At 37.2% G+C, this 20,120-nt stretch overlaps 1 protein-coding gene across 3 annotated transcripts in view; it reads right to left on the bottom strand.

Annotated features, from left to right (window-relative positions):
• The window catches only part of LOC101901391 (peritrophin-1), a 289,820-nt gene that overhangs the window by 34,742 nt on the left and 234,958 nt on the right, over positions 1-20,120 (bottom strand). For all 3 annotated transcript variants that reach the window (XM_059122169.1, XM_059122166.1, XM_059122168.1), the window contains 2 exons: positions 13,356-13,544; positions 6,419-6,675 (listed from right to left, as the gene is read on the bottom strand). In XM_059122169.1, the coding sequence (XP_058978152.1) occupies positions 6,419-6,675; positions 13,356-13,544 (446 nt within the window). The remainder of the gene's footprint in view (positions 1-6,418; positions 6,676-13,355; positions 13,545-20,120) is intronic.

Below are 20,120 nucleotides of genomic sequence, written 5' to 3'. Positions count from 1 at the left end.
AATCCGAAGATGCCATATAAAAGTCGACCACGGCGATCGGCCTAGAATATAGCTGCCGTACGAGCCAGTGTTGAGAGGTCCCCAAGAACATCCCAAAAACGCCATTCTCAGCAGTTGGGCACTTTACAACGGATTATTCGCTTTGATTTGCATTTGTTCCCGTACAAAATTCAATTGACGCAAAGAATGTTGCCTGCGGACAAGCCTCGTCGATTGGAATGGGCCCAAAGGTCCGTCGAATATGGGCAACCCTGTACTTAAACACCAAATCGGGTGAAACCTATATATAGAAGCTACAGCTATATCTGAACCGATTTTCACCAAATTTGGTTTAATTGCTTCTAGACTGAATTCGGACGGATGTGGTGGAATTCAGGTCATTTGGACTGATTTTGGCCATTTGTTGCACAATTAACCCAAAATCGATTAAAGGTACACGGCGAAATAAAAAAAACTGCAACAAAGTCATGGCGTTTGACTTTTTATTTTTTACTTTTTTTTTAAATTTTATTGAATGAAAGCAAAGAAGTCGGAAACAGCATCAAATTTTAGAGAATAAGTTTCGATTTGTTCGAATTGGTCACCTTTGGCTCGCATTATGGCCTTCAAACGGCCAATGAAACCGTCACACACTGCCGGAATGTTGCTCTGCTATGTTGGTATTATTTAATGCCAACCTTGCTTTCCAAAATACTCCAGACACAATAGTCCAACGGATTGGTATCCGGAGATTTTCGTGGCCATTGTGCACTGGAAATAAAGCGAGGAACCTAATTTTGTAACCATTCTTGAATGGCGCGTGCTGAGTGCGATGGTACTGAGTCCTGTTGGAATGTCCAAGGTCTGTGGCCAAAATGTTTGCGTACCCAAGGCTTTAATACACCCTCCAGAATATTTTCGCAATAATATTCGGCATTTATTCTGATGCTACGATAGATTAATTCGAGCGGAGAGCGACCATCGGCTGTTATGGCGTCCCACACCATCACCATGGCCGGCGCCTGAGTTCTGGTGGCCAAACGAAGGTGCACATTTTAAGCTGACCTCTTTGGCAAGTAAACACGATCAATATGTTTGTTTACAAACTGCTAGACTACGAATGATTTCTCATCGGAGAAAACCAAATTCGGCAGATCACCACTTTCGGCCAAGCAAAGCAACCCTTTTAGCTCTTTTGAGTCTATTTTCTTTCTGTTGCGGTATAAGTTCTTGCACTTCTTGGAATTTCAATGGCCTCAATTTTTCAATATTTGCCGAATGGAATATTGCGATATGTTCAGCTCAAGAGCCATTTATCGGCCACTGCGACGCGGATTTCGATCAAGCGCTTCTTTACTTTTCAAACCATTTCTGCTGATGTTGCTGTTTTCTTCCCTCCACTTTCTTGACGTCGGGCTACGCTACCAGTATCACGGTAACGAGCAATGGTACATACGACACACAAAAAATGTATTTATATTTAAATGCTGGAGTGCTCTAACGACAGCCACGTGTGGGTTTCCAGAAATAACACTATCACGCTTTAATTCCATCACGAATAATTTTTTCTGGAAAATTCTCACCAAAATGCTTTTGTACGCTTGTAAACAATATAATGAGCTGTCACTGGAATAATTTTAACAGCTATCGGACGAGTGGCTTAGAAATGACAGTAGTTTGAATTTGGTTGCAGTTTTTTTTCATAAGCTGTCGCTGGAATAATTTAAACAGCTGTCGGACGACTGGCTTAGAAATGACAGCAGTCTGAAGTTGGTTGCAGTTTTTTCACTTCACCCTGTATATATGGGAGCTATATTTAAATGTGCATGGATCTTAATAAAATGTGGCAGAGGTATTTCGTGGCTGTATCTGATACCAAATATCATTCTTTTTGTGTGCATATTACGATTTGGAGGGACTTAAACACCAAATCGGATGAAACATACATATATATGGCACCTAAAGCTATATCTGAACAAATTTTCACCAAATTTGATGTCCTCAGATCATTTGGACTAATATTGGCCATTTAGTGCGCAATTAAGCAGAAATCGGTTGAAGATATATATGGGAGCTATATCTAAATTTCTACCGAGTCTCACCAATTTCAACAGGGTTCGTCCTTGAACCAAACAAATATTGTTTGGAAGTTTTCATCTCAATCGAATAATAAATGCGACCTGCATTTTGTTCACAAGAATTCATGGATGGACGAACGGACTGAAATGCATAAATCGACGCAGAAAGTAATTATACGACTTCTATCAAACAAATCGACAAATACCTAACCACTATGTGGTGTAGAGTAAAAAAATATTCACTGTCTAAATGAGTAGGACCTACACAATATTTTTTTAAGTTGTAGGATTTTTTACTTCAAAAAAGCACGATCACGATACCCCTGAGCTGTTTTTTAACGAACTGAAATGATTTTTTCTTCCTAATCGCATAATTTGCTTGGTGATATAGAAAGTAAAGATGTTGTTGTTTTATTTCAAGTGTAAATTAGTTGTTTGGTTTGATTTTTTGTGTGAAAGAAATATTCTTTACTAGATAAATGTTCTTTATATATATATTTTGCCACAATTGATGGAAGTGTAGCCAACCATTTCAACAGAAAGGGGACGAATCGCACAGACGGCTACTCGCACCAATCCCACATTGGATGAAAACATTTATACGAATCGAATCGAGGAAAAAGCATATGTGAATTATATGCCAAAGAGAATTTCAACAAAAGCAGAAAATATTTCTAAATATCGTAGTCACTTTCAAAGCACGTCGTCGCCACGAGTTTCTGCCGGAGAACAATTGTTTGGCTGATTGTGGCGACTGTAATGTGGTGATGTGCGTCATGCCAACCACGAGAGCTTAATGGGTGCAGTTGAAGGAAAAAACCAACGGGGCATGGAAGCCATGAAGGGAGCAGCCAGTGGATAGTGAACAAGTGCTATACTAAGTCAATGCATGGAATATTGCGGATGTGTGGTTCTTTGTATTATTCTATTGATTTAAACGAATAAGTGCACAAGGGCTGCAAAAATGCATTACGAACATAGGCAAAACAAAATTAGCAAAGAACACTTATTTTACAAAAATATTTTATGATATAATTTTTATACCATACATTTTTATATCGAGGAATTTTTATATCATCGTCATTCGGCTTGTAACTCGTCGAAATAATGAATTTAGACATAACAAAATATATATATATATTTTTGATCAGCGTAAAATTCTAAGACGATTTAGTCCTGTCCGTCCGTTCGCCTTTCTATCTGCTGTAATAATGCTAAAGTCAAAACGAATAAAGATAGGAAGCTACAATTTTGCACAGATCAGTCTTTTGTCTTAGGTAAGCCAAGTTCGAAGATGGGCCATATCGGTCCACGATGCCGTAAAGCCCGTATATAACGGTATCCCCGATATTCGGTATTTTGATGATTGTAGCCAATGAAATTGTATGAAAATCAACAAAAGGAGTTCCTTCGGAGTACCCCTGGAAGAGTATTGTCTATATAGGTCCACGATATTGTATATCCCCTATATAACGGTACCTCCCCATATTCGGTATTTTGATGATTTAATCTACATTTTTCAATGGAATTGCCTAAATACCCAGACTTGAAGTTATTTCTAAGCATTTACCCCCTGGAAGAGAAATGTCTATATAGGTCCACGATATCGTATAGCCTACATACATCGGTACACCCAATGTTCGATATTTTGACAATATTAGGGACACTATTCAACGGTGTTGTTTCCAATTTCGTATTTAGAATTCATAATCGGTACTACAGTCTATGACAAAAAATTGCATATGCAGACCCACGTCTTCGTATAGCCTCCATATAACCGTACCTCCCAATACTCGGTATTTTGACGAAATAATTGTCCATGCAGGTCCAGATCTTCGTATCTTCTTATCAGTACCTCCCTTTATTCGATATTTTGACTATTTTAGGTACAATATGCGCCGAAATTGTTTAAAATTTCATATTTGAAGTTCCTACTACAGCCTGTGACAGAAAATTGTCTATGCTGGTCCAGGTCTTCGTATAGCTCCGATATGACGGTACCTCCCTATTTTCGGTATTTTGATTATTTTATCTACATGATCAACGGATTTTTTTTAAGTTTCATATTGGAAAATTTCCAAAATTGTTCCAAATGGTGGAGCGTATTCAAAGTTCGGCCCGACCGAACTTAATGCTTTGTTTACTTGTTTGAATTGAAATTGATATATTATTTAAGATACTCTCATGTTATCAAAGTAGTATCAAAAATATATGCCTTTTATAGTCTTAAGGCTGAGGGTATAAAAATTAGAATCCTACGTTATATGTCGTTTGATCCGGCCAAAATGTGCCTCATCGTAATAACTGTTTTAGGTCCAAGGTCTCTTTAAACCAAATCCGTTTCAGTGCATTTGGAGTCGATCTAGCGATTTCCGTCCGTCTGTTTGTCCGGCTGGTGTGCACGATAACTCTCGAAGGGAGTACTCAATTTGGCCCAAACTTGGTACTTCGTAATATTATTATCAAACATATATCGAGTTCAGAGCTGGAGAGCATCGGTACCTCCCCCTTCTAGTACCTCCCCCACAAAATGTTAAAATTGTCTAAGAAAATCACTTACTGCCCAGAAAGAGAAGACATAATCCGATTTTTTTCAAACTTTGCAAATTCTGGTATTTGTATCCGTGCTAGGTCAGGACAATGGACAATATCGGTGTATTCCATCAAGTGTCGAAATTTAGAAATATTATAAATCTAGTAGAATGTGATGTAAGAATCCGATTGTCTTTAAATTATCAATTTGTGGGGCATAAATGGAATGTATCGGTCCACTTCTCCTCCTCTTCTTCTGGTACCTCCCCCACCAAGGGTTGAAATTTGGAAAACCCTTGAAATTCACAAAACGGGAAATTAACTTTCGATTCCATTCAGACTTAGCACATCATGTATTTCTATTAACACAAGAACTGTCATAAAGATGGTAGAGATCAGACCACTTCTTCTGGTACCTCCCCCACATTAATTCTACGAACTCAAGATTTGCTGTGAAGATGGGATATATCGGTCCACTCCATCTGGTACGTCCCCACAAAGGGTTAACATTTGGAAAATCTATGAAGCTCATAAAACGCGAAATTAACATTCGATTACATTCAGCCATGATACATCCAAATATTTATCAACACAAGATCTGTTAAAAAGCTGGTAGAGATCGGACAGTTCCTGCTGGTACCTCCCCCACAAGGGGTCAACGTTTTGAATAACCAAAACGATTATAAAATCCGATATAAGCATCCGATTCTCTTCATATTTCATACGTCCCATTATTTCTATTAATATATAGGGCCACTCCTTCTGGTACCTCCCCCACAAAGGGTCTAAATTTTGAACATCCATGAAGCTCATAAAACGCAAATTAACATTTGATTCCATTCAGACTTGTAGCATGTCAATATTTCCATCAACACAAGATCTGGTACAAAGATGGTATAGATCGGACCATGTATTCTGGTACCTCCCCAACATAGATTTCAAGATTTAAAAAATAAATAATTCTCAAAAAAAGCAAAATAAACATCTAACTCTCTTCAAATTTCACACATACACAAACATTTTGGCTAACACAAGATCTGCTGTGATGATGATATACATCTGCGAACACCTTCTGGTACCTCACCTTCAAAGGATCACAGTTTTCAATACCTTTATTTATTAAAACTTGCGAAATAAGTCAGCGATTCTTTACAACTTGCCAAATCTAACCGGAAACCCCTCTTATCCAGAAATCTAATATAAATGTTGAATTTATGATTTTGCATAAAACTGGAGATAAATGTTCGATTTTTTTGTAATTTTGTCCTTACTAATATTTTATCTGTATTAGAAGAAGCATGGAAATGGTATACTTCGGTCGATTATATGTGGAACCTCGCGCACACTTTTAACATTTTCTAAAAATTATCACATATCTCATATAAAGTGAAGGAAGTTGACTACAGAATCCAAACCTGGAACGTCGCAATATTTATCTCATATTTATTTAGCTCCGGTAATATTAGCCCAGGACAATATTGGCCCATTCCTTCGAAACCTACTCCATAGAGGGTCAGCAACTTGAGTAATCATAACAGGAGTAAAACTATATTTAAATAATCGAATATTGGCTGAGGGTATACATCTGTCGGCAAAACCGACTCATACTTTTTAACTTGTTTGAATTAGAATAGTTTGTTTTTTAAGGTACTATCATGTTGGCAGTATCGAAAGGGCTAAGGGTATAAAAACTAGAATTTTGCGTTGATTTTTTGTTCATATTTCGTTCATCATTTGTGTATAATGAATCCACATTGATAGATATTATAGGGAATTTCTAAAGAACCACTTAAACAATAGAGATATTCTTATTGGCACTAAAAACTCACCTTACGTTCCTGTTCATCTTTCGCCAGTTGGCCACCACCGCTGACATTGTTATTCTCGCCATCACCGTCGAAGGGAGCTGGTGTTGTCGGGATATCACATTCTTCTGTTGGTGGCACTACACAGCGCAACGAATGCCTATCGAAAACAAGCATGGCCGGGCAACGTTGTAAACGTGGATAACCGCCCTGGCATTGCCAATAACGGTTGCAGGATTTGCCCAAAGGAACATTGCCGTTGGGGTCATCATTGCAGAGAGCTGGTTTGGTTTTTTTTTCGGAAGTAGAATCATAGACGTCCATTCATTTCATCGTTCAGTATGGCCATGGAATGTAGATGTGAAGGTGTAGATGCGGGGTGGTTGGTTGGTTCCAAAAGAATATCGGCAGCCAAGAAAAGGAAACATGTTGTATGGTATGGTATGGTGTGGTTGGTTGTGTTATTGATGTTGTAGACCATGTTGTGCCGAGGAACATCGTTTTGTAGCAAAGAAAGAAATACAAAAAAAAATGTTAGTAAATTTACATAAATCATTGAAATATTTAAAACCATTAAAATGTTCATTTAGCCAATGCTGCCATTACACACACATATATATACACACAAAGGTATGCTGTTACATACATATTTTCGGCATTCACTAGCACATGAAACTCAAGAGGATTCCTAAATATTTGTTTACAATATTGTTAACATGCATTTGAAATTTATTTAAACATTTGTATGAAATCTATTTAAGGAGATGTATTTTAAAGTGTAATATTGAAGTAGAGCTTTAATTTATAGTATACTAAAATATCTATTTAAACGTGTAAAAAATTGCCTCCGAGTGGTCAGGACGACAAGGATGGGACTAGAAGGTGTTTGATATGAAGAGATTTTGGGAAATACGTACAATAAAGGTCCCACAGAAATAGAATTCCTTTCTTTCCTATCTTTAATCGAGATCTAGAGTTAATAGTAGGATTGAGATTTAGGAAATGTAAACGCCATCGGACTGTTGTTTAATATTTTGTAATAAAAAAGGAAAAATTCAAAAATAAAAAACATAGTTTTTTAATAACCTTAAGCCAAGCAATTAACCAAATAAATTTTGGAAAATATTTTGATTTTTTTTTAATTTTAACTCATTGTGAAGGAGGTACTAGAAGGAAAGGCTTGATTTCGCACTTACATTTACATTTTTACATTTTTTATACCCTCCACCATAGTATGGAGGGTATATTAAGTTTGTCATTCCGTTTATAACATCTCCAAATACTCATTTTAGACCCCCACATACTCATATATTCTTGATCTGCATACATTTCAATGTTGATTTAGCGATGTCCGTCCGTCTATCCGTCTGTCCGTCTGTGGAAATCACTCTAGCTTCCGAACGAATGGAAGTAGATTGATAAAATTTTGCTCAAATGTATGCTTTGTCTGCAGGACATTTGGTATTGAAAATGGACCATATAAGTCCACTTTTTGGTATAGCCCCCATATTACGGTACCTCCCAATATTCGGTATTTTAATGATTTTAGAGAATTTATTCACCGGAATTGCTTCAAATTTGGTATTTGAAGTTCATAATGGATACTACAGCCTAAGACAGAAAATTGTCTGTGCAGGTATACGTCTTCGTAGAGCCCCCATATAACGGTACCTCCCGATATTCGGTATTTTAATGATTTTAGGGACATTTTTCACCAAAATTGTTTCAAATTTGATATTTGAAGTTCGTAATGGATAGTACAGCCTACGACAGAAAATTGTCTGTGCAGGTCCACCTATTCGTAAAGCCCCCATATAACGGTACCTCGGTATTTTAATGATTTTAGGGATATTTTTCACCAAAATTGTTTCAAATTTGGTATTTGAAGTTTGTAATGGATACTACAGCCTACGACAGAAAATTGTCTGTGCAGGTCCAAGTCTTCGTAGAGCCCCCATAAAACGGTACCTCCCGATATTCGGTATTTTGATTTTATCGACATTATAAGCGATTTTTTTAAGTTTCGCATTTGAATATTGTGACGGCTTATTACAAATGTCACCTACGCAGGTTCATGTCGTCGTAAAGACCCTAATATAATAGCTACATTTGGTATTTTAAAGATTTTAACAGAATTTTTAACGGATTTTATTGTTTTTGAGAATTGCCAAATTCGTTCCAAATGGTGAAGGGTATTCAAAGTTCGGCCCGGCCGAACTTACAGATTTTTTACTTGTTTGAATTTAATTTAATTTTTTTTAAATTTTCAAAATTTTCAATCCCAATATACCTACAGATAAATTCTCAAACTATATAACATTTAAACATTTTGTACAATTTTACATTTTCAAATGCTGTCAAGTCTTTAGCACAGTGAGTTGGGCACTTAAGGGTACAAAAAGTATTTAAAAATAAAAATCAAACTAAAAGTTCATTGTTGAGATACTTAATTTTTATATTTTTCAAGTTAATTGACCTACGAGGTAGGTGCATTTTTGGATATTTGTACCGTAAGCCTATGAAAAGTACAAGAGGCCAAGAATGACGAAACATTGTCAAACATTGAAAAAAATTACATAAATTGCATCAGTACTACTCTTGTTTGAGATTTTGCGGGATTTTTTAAAAACCAGAACCTTATGCGCGTGAAACGTACAAAATGGTATAAATAACTTTTTTGGCGATCGGTAAGAGTTAACATTTTATAAACTTTAATGTGGAGTTATATTTGCAGCTTGTGTCTAAAGAGTACGAGAAGAACTATAGAGCAACAAGTACAGGGTGAGATGAAAAAAACTGCAACCAATTTCAGACTGCTGTCATTTCTAAGCGACTCGTCCGACAGCTATTAAAATTATTCCAGTGACAACTCATTATATTGTTTACAAGCGTACGAAATCATTTTGGTGAGAATTTTCCAAAAAAATAAGTTATTTGTGATGAAATTCAAGCGTGGTAGTGTGATTTCTTTATATTTGGCTGGAAAACCACAAGAGGCTATCGTTAGAGCACTCCAGTACTTAAATGTGAATAAGTCTATAGTGACGGAAGAAAACAGCAACATCAGAAAAAACCGGGTCGCAGTGGCCGAAAAATGGCTCGTGAGCTGAACGTATCGAAATATTCCATTCGGCAAATATTAAAAACTGAGCTCGGGGTAAAGCCATATAAATTCCAAAAAGTGCAAGAACTTACACCGCAACTCACCGCAGAAAGAAAATAGACTCAAAAGAGCTAAAGAGTTGCTTAGCTTGGCCGAAAGTGGTGAACTCCCGAATTTGGTTTTCACCGATGAGAAAACATGGTGTGGGCCCCCATAACAGCCGATGAACGCTCTTCGCTCGTATTAATCGACCGTGGCAATTAAATAAACGCTGAATATTATCGCGAAAATATTCTGGAGGGTGTATTAAAGCCTTGGGCACGCAAACATTTTGGCCGCAGACCTTGAATATTACAAAAGGACTCAGCACGCGCCATCCAAAAATGGTTTCAAAATGAGGTTCCTCGCTTCATTTCCAGCGTATAATGGCCACCAAAATCTCGGGAAACCAATCCGTTGGACTATTGTGTCTGGAGTATTTTGGAAAGCAAGGTTGGCACTAAAAAATACCAAATTGTCGATCACCTCACCGCTTTCTCCGCCGGGAATGGGCCAAAATACCGCAGCGTGTGATGATTTTTCGGACAGCGTGTGATGATTTTATTGGCCGTTTGAAGGCCATAACTATGTGGCAAAGAACTATTTTCCACATTTTTGGTAAAAATTATGGCTTTTGATATTTGTTGCAGTTTTTTTATCTAACCTTGTATAAGGGTTATATACAGTGGTGGCCATGAGGTTAGCACACTTCATACTTTCTGTTTTCTAAAGCAAATTATATCACTTCATTGCTATTATAAACTAAAGTTTTTGGTAATTAGTGTTGTTTATGGTGTGATCAGTAAGTCCCGTTACTTTTTTTTTGCATTCTATCGCTATTCTCTTTCAAATTTACAATTTATTGCAGTAATGTGTAAATTAAGCTGGACACAATTTTAGCACATATAAGTATAATTACATTTTTTGAAGGTATAAATATTAATTGGTAAGTTTAGGTAATATTTAATCAATGAGGAAGACAAACTGACTTAATGAACATTATTTAGATATGGCTAAAAAAAGTGGTGTACAGAGGAACAACGAAAGATTATTCAACAAATGAACTCGAGAGGAACAAGTATAAGTGAGATTGCTAATACTTTGGAGTGTTCCAGGAAGATGGTTTATAATGCACTAAGACATATTCAGAAGTATAAAACATCTCAAAATGTTAGACTGGCTCCTCGGCCCAGGAAAACTTCACGTAAAGAGGACTCTATAATATACAGAGCGTCTGTCGAAGATCCTTTTAAGAGTTCCACCGTAATCCAGAGAGAAATTTCAGGAAAATATGGTATCAACGTGTCCAGCAGAACGATAAGACGAAGACATAATGAAAAAAATTTACGTGGATGCATATCTCAGCATAAGCCACATGTTTCAAAGAAGAACATACAAGCTCGGTTGTCCTTTGCTCGTGAGCATTTGAAAAAACCGTTAATTTTTTGGAAAAATGTACTTTGGAGTGATGAATCTAAATTTTGTAGATTCGGATCGGATGGTAAAAGGTATGTATGGCGTCCTCCGAACATGCAACATAATCCAAAGTACACAAGTAAAACAATAAAACACGGTGGGGGTAATGTGATGGTGTGGGCAGCATTTTCTGGGTATGGTGTTGGTCCCATAAAAAAAATTGATACTCGTATGGACCAGTATGTATACCAGAATTTACTTCTAAATACAATGATACCTTATGCAGAGGACAACATGCCACTTAGGTGGCGATTTATGCAAGATAATGATCCAAAACACACCTCACGCTTAGTGAGGTGTTGCTTGGAATCGAACGATATCGACGTGTTAAAATGGCCAGCCCAATCTCCGGATCTCAATCCTATTGAGAACCTTTGGAATGATGTGGAGCAGCATGTAGTGAGGGAAAAACCTAAAAATTTGGCCGATTTATGGAAGGAAGTAGAAAAGGCTTGGAATGGTATTTCAGTGGATTGCTGTATGGCCCTTGTAGAGAGTATGTCAAGGAGACTAGCAGCTGTGATCAAAAATAAAGGATATCCAACTAAGTACTAAGTTTTTAGTAAAATAAGTGTTTTTGTTTTGATACATTTTTAATATGAATAAACTTTTTTGTTTTGTGCTAAAATACTGTCCAGTGTTTTTTTGAGGTTATGCTATTCTGGATAGAAAAACGCAAAATATATATAAAGGGATAATGCTGGACATGATGGGACGTGATCTTAGAAGGACAAGTAACACACATATAAAATATATCATAAAAAAATTTAAGATATATAAAAATATTTGCGTTTAAAAATAGCAAGTATCTAGTGTGCTAACCTCATGGCCACCACTGTATATTAAAAATCTCATAACTTGAGGGTTATTATACCCTCAGTCATATGACTCGCGTCTCATCGAAATAACGGTTTAAAACCCTAGGCCTCGTTGGATCAAATCCATTTCAGGACCTTTGAACTGGATCTAGCGATGTCATGCGGTCTGGTGCGCACGATAACTCTCGACGGGAGTATCCGATTTGGTTCAAACTTGGTACATCGTAATATTATTATCAAACTTAATCCAGATGGGCCGATGGACCGCTACTGTCCACTACTTGTAGTACAACACCCATCATCTCAATATTTCCATCAACACAAGGTCTTTTATAAAGATGGTAGAGATCGGACCACTTCTTCAGGATTTTGAAAGACATTCAAAGAAAGCGAAATAAACATTTCTTCAAATTTCACACACAAATATTTTTGTTAACACCAGATCTGTTGTGAAGATGATATATATCAGCGAACCCCTTCTGGTACTTCACCCACAAAGGATAACTATTTCCAATATTTTAATCTGTCATAACGAACAAGTCAGCGATTCATTAACACTTGCTCTCAACCGAGAAATAATCATAACAGAAGTCAAAATATATTTTAATAATCGGACATTGGCTGAGGGTATACATCAGTCCGCTACAAAAACTTTTTAACTTGGTTTTTGAAATTGTTGTTTACTGGGGATAAAATAAATGTATTCGTTTTCTATTTAAAGTCGACCGGAGCCACGGGACCATGCCAGGTTTTACATGGTATCGTGATATTGAAAATTAAAACGAATATTTGAAAATGTACCTCAACGAAGGCTGAATCTAATTGAAGTGAATTATGTATCTGTAATTTCGTGCCGTTTCAGCATAAAAAATTTTTGCGGATGAATGGGTTGGGCAAGTATTTTTTCCACTAGAGTTATGGTCCAATCCAAACTACGTCCTTGCAAAATTCGGCGTATATTGGTATACAATTCTCAGTTGTAGAGGGGCTGCAAAATATTTCGTTTTTGGTCCAATTCATCTCTTAAATTTTTTGGGAACGTCTCCAAAAATGGGCTTATATTCTGATCTGATTTGTGAGGATCGGGTCATAATAGGAAACTTTTGTTTAACAGCCGAACAAACGAAGAACAAACACGTCTCGGCTCGTAGATTAATACCCTCAACACATTCAGTGTTATGGCATATAAAACTATGGAGTGTGAAAAGATGAACTTTTATATATATACCACTGTAAGTTCTAACTATAAAAATACTACCTCTCAAATTCTACATAAATCTTCTTTCATTTTAGTCAATGCCATTATGCAACACATGCACTACCTCTAAGTAAACCAAATCACAACAAATATCATGGGTATTGCTTAATCGATTAGAATTCTATACGAGATCATCGAAATTAAAAATTCCCACATCATTGCATCTCGGAATGACATTGTAAGGCCAAATATTCTAACCGTCGACGTAGAGCTGCTAGCTGGTTATCCCCCCAAAAAGAGTAGTGGTCACAAAGGAATTATACTTACGATGCTTCTGGCAGCCATCGACATTTTCAGGCCAATCACAGCTGTGGGCATTCTCGTTGTAGAGCAAACCGCCAATGCATAGCTGTTCGGTGGCAGTGCCATTCCAACAAGTCCAGTAGCGGGTACACGATGTTTCATGACCAAATATACCGTACAACCAGTCACAGTGTTCCGTTGAAATTGGACCATCTGCAAAAAAAAAAAAAATACAAAAACAAAAAACACATGAGAAGAACACAAAAATAACATCAGCAACAAAAACATGTAGAATTATAGTACAACAAAAACCCAATGCTCGGCCACACTCTGTTGGCAGAGTGAGTGACATTCACAACGGCCAGAGGCCGCCGCCATTCTCAGCACCTGACTGACTGACCATCAGACACACACACACCATCTGAGATTAAAAACTGACTTCATTGCAACTGGAGTAGAGCATTGAGGGTAAACACTTGCAGGTTGGATGGCAATCACAAGCAATCGTAATGTATCAGTTCCATAAGAACATTTAGGTAAATAGATTTCCAGTAGAACATCGCTTCAAATTGGCCGATCAGGTATTGTTGGGACAACATGCAACAACAACGACAACCAACAAATATCGACAACATTCACAAAATGTTGCTGGAATCGAATCGAGTGAAGAATGAATGTAGAACGGACATGCAAAATGCATTCAATTGAATGTTTTTGTTTTTCTCCTGGTTCGGTGATATGTTGCCGATGCTGCTGCTGTTGTTGTAGTTGTTGTTGACCAAATATATGCCAACCATAAATTGTCACTTTAATAGGTTTGTTAAAGTTCTTTGTTGTAGTTGTTGCGGCTGCTATTACTATTGCATTTGGTGGTGTTGTTACTCCTGCTGATGCTGCTGCTGTTGTTGGCGAACCTGTTTTAACCACTGAAGTTCGGTAGCTATTTGGTTGTCCAACATCATCAGCAGCAGAAATTTCCAAAAGCAATGAGGCAGAACAGTGGTTAAGTAAGCGGGACCAATAAGGTTAATAATGGTCAAAGACCAACATTTTTTTTGGCAAAAGCGAGGGTTCCTATTTATGTGTTGAACGAATTAATCGGTTGGCCTCCTGCGTATAATCATTTATATGAAGGGTTTTCCATTAAGAGGTCCTTTTTTTGATATTTTGAGATATATGCTATGATGTTTATTTAATCGAAAATTAAGGAATCCCATTAATAACGAATAATACCATGAACGAGAATGCTTGCAGGACCATATCTTTTTTATGAAAAAAATGTTTTATAACCGAATCTACTACTACTTCCTACGATAGCCACGCAAATTCCATCTACGACATATTGATGCGGGCCACGTTGTCATAGTCCTTGGCCGTCACCTGGCTCCAAAGAAAAGAGGTGGCAAAGTTTAAAATCAAGAAAACTCGATGGCCAATTGTGATCACATCTTAGAGAAGGAAACATCGTTCTGAAATTTTTCCAGCAATGGTTTCGTTGCTTGTGTGCCATATAGCGCCACCTTGTTGGATATTAATGTCATTCAGATCAATATTATCCAACTCCAATCATCTAATAAATGGATAAACACCGTAGCTGTTAATCCAACCTACCAACAACAAAAGGAGCCATATAAACGACAGTTTAACTTATTGGTGGATCCACCGTGGTGAAAATCAGCCTCCCCAGTCAGAGAGATTTTTTGATAGAATTGTAGGTAATTTTAACCTTTTTGATGGACTCAATTAGCAAGGACATTGTCGCGTTGAGATGGAATATATTGACAAAAGCAGCCAACTTCAGACTGCTGCAGCCAACTTTAGATTGCTGTCATTTCTAAGCCACTCGTCCGACAGCTGTTGAAATTTTTCCAGTGACAGCTCATTATATTGTTTACAAGCGTACAAAAGCATTTTGGTGAGAATTTTCCAGAAAAAAAGTTATTCGTGATGGAATTCAAACGTGAAAGTGTGATTTCTTTATATTTGGCTGGTAAACCACAAGTGGCTATCGTTAAGAGCACTCCAGCATTTAAATGTAAATAAATAATTTTGTGTCTCGTACCATCGCTCGTTCCCGTGATACTGGTAGTGTAGCCCGACTTCAAGGAAGTGGACGGAAGAAAACAGCAACATCAGCAGAAATGGTTTGAAAAGTAAAGAAGCGACTTGATCGAAACCCGCGTCGTAGTAGCCGAAAAATGCCTCGTGAGCTGAACATATCGCAATATTCAATTTGGCAAATATTAAAAATTGGGCTAGGGGTAAAGTCAGTGAAACTCCAAAAAGTGCAAAACCTTACACCGCAACAGAAAGAAAATAGACTCAAAAGAGCTAAAGAGTTGCTTAGCTTGGCCGAAAGTGGTGAACTGCCGAATTTGGTTTTCTGCGATGAGAAAACAATCGTAGTCCAGCAGTTTGTAAACAAACAACTTGTCAAAAAGGTCAGCTGAAAATGTGAACCTTCGGTTGGCCACCAGAACTCAAGCGCCGGCCATGGTGATGGTGTGGGCCGCCATAACAGCCGAAGGTCGCTCTTCGCTTGTATTAATCGACCGTGGCATCGGAATAAATGACGAATATTATAGCGAAAATGTTCTGCAGGGTGTATTAAAGCTTTGGGCAGGCAAACATTTTTACCGCAGACCATGTACATTCCAACAGGACTTAGCACCACCGCACTCAGCACGCGCCACCCAAGAATGGTTACAAAATGAGGTTCCTCGCTTCATTTCCTGCACACAATGACCACCAAAATCTCCGAATACCAATCTGTTGGACTACTGTGTCTGGAGTATTTTGGAAAGCAAGGTTAACACTAAAATATCCCTCAAGCAAGCGCTTCGCCAGGAATGGACCAAAATACCTAAGAGCAATATTCGGGCAGCGTGTGACTGTTTCATTGCCCGTAAATCGTGCCAAAGGTGACCAATTCGAACAAAGGTGAAAATTACTGTGTTTGGCTTTTGCCGTTTTTTTCTCGCCAAGTAAGGTACTAATTTTGGATCAACAATGGCAACAGTAGGACCACAAATATGTGACGATTATGAAATATAAAGAGCACCAACCAACAACGCCAGTATTTGTTGGCTGTGAAACAGATTATTCAGCTTTCGGCTATATACCGTTTGTCGCAAGCAAAAAAACTCTCATTCACGTGCTAATGTCGGTCACATATATGATGAGACGAGGTTTGCTACTGCCTGGCAAAGGGTAGTTAATTATATACCTCCGATTAACAAAATCGATAGCTGGGTATACCTATTCCTAAATGGGTTCAAATTAAGATGAGTGGCCCCAACGAGTTCGATCCATCTGTAAAGGAGTAGACATCTGCTGTTAAAGTTATATTCAGCGAGCTACCGCTCCATCTGCGAAGACTTGGACATCGGAACCCAAATATATCTACGGCGAGTTCGAATACGTATCCCAAAGCGTCCCCCCAGTAAGTTGCCGAATCCGAACGAATCGCGATCTATCTCAGAAGACCTGAACCCGAGACCTGATCCCGAGTATCTCTGAAACCATACGACTTTAGGAGGAGTTTAGAAAAAATCTTTAAAAAATCCACGCCTTGGGGACTTGTGGGAGTCTATTAAAAATCTTTAAAAAATCCACGCCTTGGGGACTTGTGGGAGTCTATTAAAAATCTTTAAAAAATCCACGCCTTGGGGACTTGTGGGAGTCTATTAAAAATCTTTAAAAAATCCACGCCTTGGGGACTTGTGGGAGTCTATTAAAAATCTTTAAAAAATCCACGCCTTGGGGACTTGTGGGAGTCTATTAAAAATCTTTAAAAATCCACACCTTGGGGACTTGTGGGAGTCTATTAAAAATCTTTAAAAAATTCACGCCTTGGGGACTTGTGGGAGTCTATTAAAAATCTTTAAAAAATCCACGCCTTGGGGACTTGTGGGAGTCTATTAAAAATCTTTAAAAAATCCACGCCTTGGGGACTTGTGGGAGTCTATTAAAAATCTTTAAAAAATCCACGCCTTGGGGACTTGTGGGAGTCTATTAAAAATCTTTAAAAAATCCACGCCTTGGGGACTTGTGGGAGTCTATTAAAAATCTTTAAAAATCCACGCCTTGGAGACTTATGAGTGTATTAAAAATCTTTAAAACATCCACACCTTCGAGATTTGTGGGGGTCTATAAAAAATCTTTAAAAAATCCACGCCTTCGAAACTTGTGGGATTCTATAAAAAATCTTTAAAAAACCCACGCCTTGGAGACTTATGGGAGTCTATTAAAAATCTTTAAAAAATCCACACCTTTGAGATTTGTGGGGGTCTATAAAAAATCTTTAAAAAATCCACGCCTTGGGGACTTGTGGGAGTCTATTAAAAATCTTTAAAAAATCCACGCCTTGGGGACTTGTGAGAGTCTATTAAAAATCTTTAAAAATCCACGCCTTGGAAACTTATGGGAGTCTATTAAAAAGCTTTAAAAAATCCACACCTTCCAGATTTGTGGGGGTCTATAAAAAATCTTTAAAAAAATCCACGCTTTCGAAACTTGTGGGATTCTATAAAAAAATCTTTAAAAATTCCACGCCTTGGAGACTTATGGGAGTCTATTAAAAATCTTTAAAAAATCCACACCTTCGAGATTTGTGGGGGTCTATAAGAAATCTTTAAAAAATCCACGCTTTCGAAACTTGTGGGATTCAATAAAAAAATCTTTAAAAAATCCACTCCTTCGGCTCTTGTAGAAGTCTATAAAAAAACTTTAAAAAATCCACTCCTTCGGCTCTTGTAGAAGTCTATAAAAAATCTTTAAAAAATCCACGCTTTCGAAACTTGTGGGATTCTATAAAAAAATCTTTAAAAAATCCACTCCTTCGGCTCTTGTAGAAGTCTATAAAAAATCTTTAAAAATCCACGCCTTGGAGACTTATGGAAGTCTATTAAAAATCTTTAAAAAATCCACACCTTCGAGATTTGTGGGGGTCTATAAAAAATCTTTAAAAAATCCACGCTTTCGAAACTTGTGGGATTCTATAAAAAATCTTTAAAAAATCCACACCTTCGAGATTTGTGGGGGTCTATAAAAAATCTTTAAAAAATCCACGCTTTCGAAACTTGTGGGATTCTATAAAAAAAATTTTTACAAATTCCACTCCTTCGGCTCTTGTAGAAGTCTATAAAAAATCTTTAAAAAATCCACGCTTTCGAAACTTGTGGGATTCTATAAAAAAATCTTTAAAAAATCCACTCCTTCGGCTCTTGTAGAAGTCTATAAAAAATATTTAAAAATCCACGCCTTGGAGACTTATGGGAGTCTATTAAAAATCTTTAAAAAATCCACACCTTCGAGATTTGTGGGGGTCTATAAAAAATCTTTAAAAAATCCACGCTTTCGAAACTTGTGGGATTCTATAAAAAAATCTTTAAAAAATCCACTCCTTCGGCTCTTGTAGAAGTCTATAAAAAATCTTTAAAAAATCCACGCTTTCGAAACTTGTGGGATTCTATAAAAAAATCTTTAAAAAATCCACTCCTTCGGCTCTTGTAGAAGTCTATAAAAAATCTTTAAAAAATCCACGCTTTCGAAACTTGTGGGATTCTATAAAAAAATCTTTAAAAAATCCACTCCTTCGGCTCTTGTAGAAGTCTATAAAAAATCTTTAAAAATCCACGCCTTGGAGACTTATGGGAGTCTATTAAAAATCTTTAAAAATCCACGCCTTGGAGACTTATGGGAGTCTATTAAAAATCTTTAAAAAATCCACGCCTTGGCGACTTGTAAGAGTGTAGAAATAATCTTTAAAAAATCCCCACCTTGGGGACGTTTGGGAGTCTAGAAAATATTGTTAAAAGAACCACGCCTTCGGGAGGAGTCTAGAAAAAAATCTTTAAAGAATCTAATAATCTTTATACTCAATAAGATTTTAAAGATTTTTATAAATATTTTTTTCATGCCTCCAAGTTCCTTGATCAGTGATTTTGAAAAATATGATTTTATGAATCGTCGGTGCTATTGTCTTAGATTTTCCGAAGAATGCTTTATTTAAAGTCATATGGTTTTAATAACATCTCGTTCCCTAACGATTATTTCGGAGCTTCCCCACTAAACAAGATTTTGTGAAAATCACTTTGTTCCCGATTGGCTTCAGTTCGTCACCATTCCGAATGCCAACGTCACGCGAACACAAACCTCGCAATTCTTGATCTTCCTCACTTTTCAACATTTGACAGTCAACCACGAGTATCCGATTACCTTCGAATCGTAGGCTATCAGCCTCTCTCAATGATGAACAACCTGACTACAGCATAGTTCCCAATTGTCCACGAGTCATTCGACTGCTTACCTATTAGACATCGTAAACGTCATATTATTTAAAATGTTGTCCTTTGTTGGGGGAGGTTCTAGAAAGAATGCACCAATATTATCCATTTTTTGGACATGATCTCAGTCTCGTCTTACAATGTGGCTAGCAAGGGAGATTTGAAAATTTTTGTAAAATTTTGAATTTTTTGGGGAGCAACTAGAAAGTGTGGAAGGATATTTCTCATCTAAGAAGATTTGTAAGAATTTTTAAGATGGGCATTCCTTGTTCGACTCCAAATAGCCATATTATTTAAAATGTTGTACCTGTAGTGGGGGAGGTACTAGAAAGAATGCACCAATATTATTCAAGTTTTGGACATGATCTCAGTCTTGTCTTGCAATGTGGCTAGTAATTTGAATAATTTTGGTAAAATTTGTAATTTTTTGGGGAGCAACCAGAAAGAGTGGAAGGATATTTCCCATCTAAGAAGTTTTGTGAGATGGGCATTCCTTGCTCGA

The sequence above is a fragment of the Musca domestica genome, unplaced genomic scaffold (assembly GCF_030504385.1).
Source record: "Musca domestica strain aabys unplaced genomic scaffold, Musca_domestica.polishedcontigs.V.1.1 2, whole genome shotgun sequence".
Classification (NCBI taxonomy): domain Eukaryota; kingdom Metazoa; phylum Arthropoda; class Insecta; order Diptera; family Muscidae; genus Musca; species Musca domestica.
Note: the sequence above shows the minus strand (reverse complement) of the source record. Positions and strands in the feature narration are given on the sequence as shown.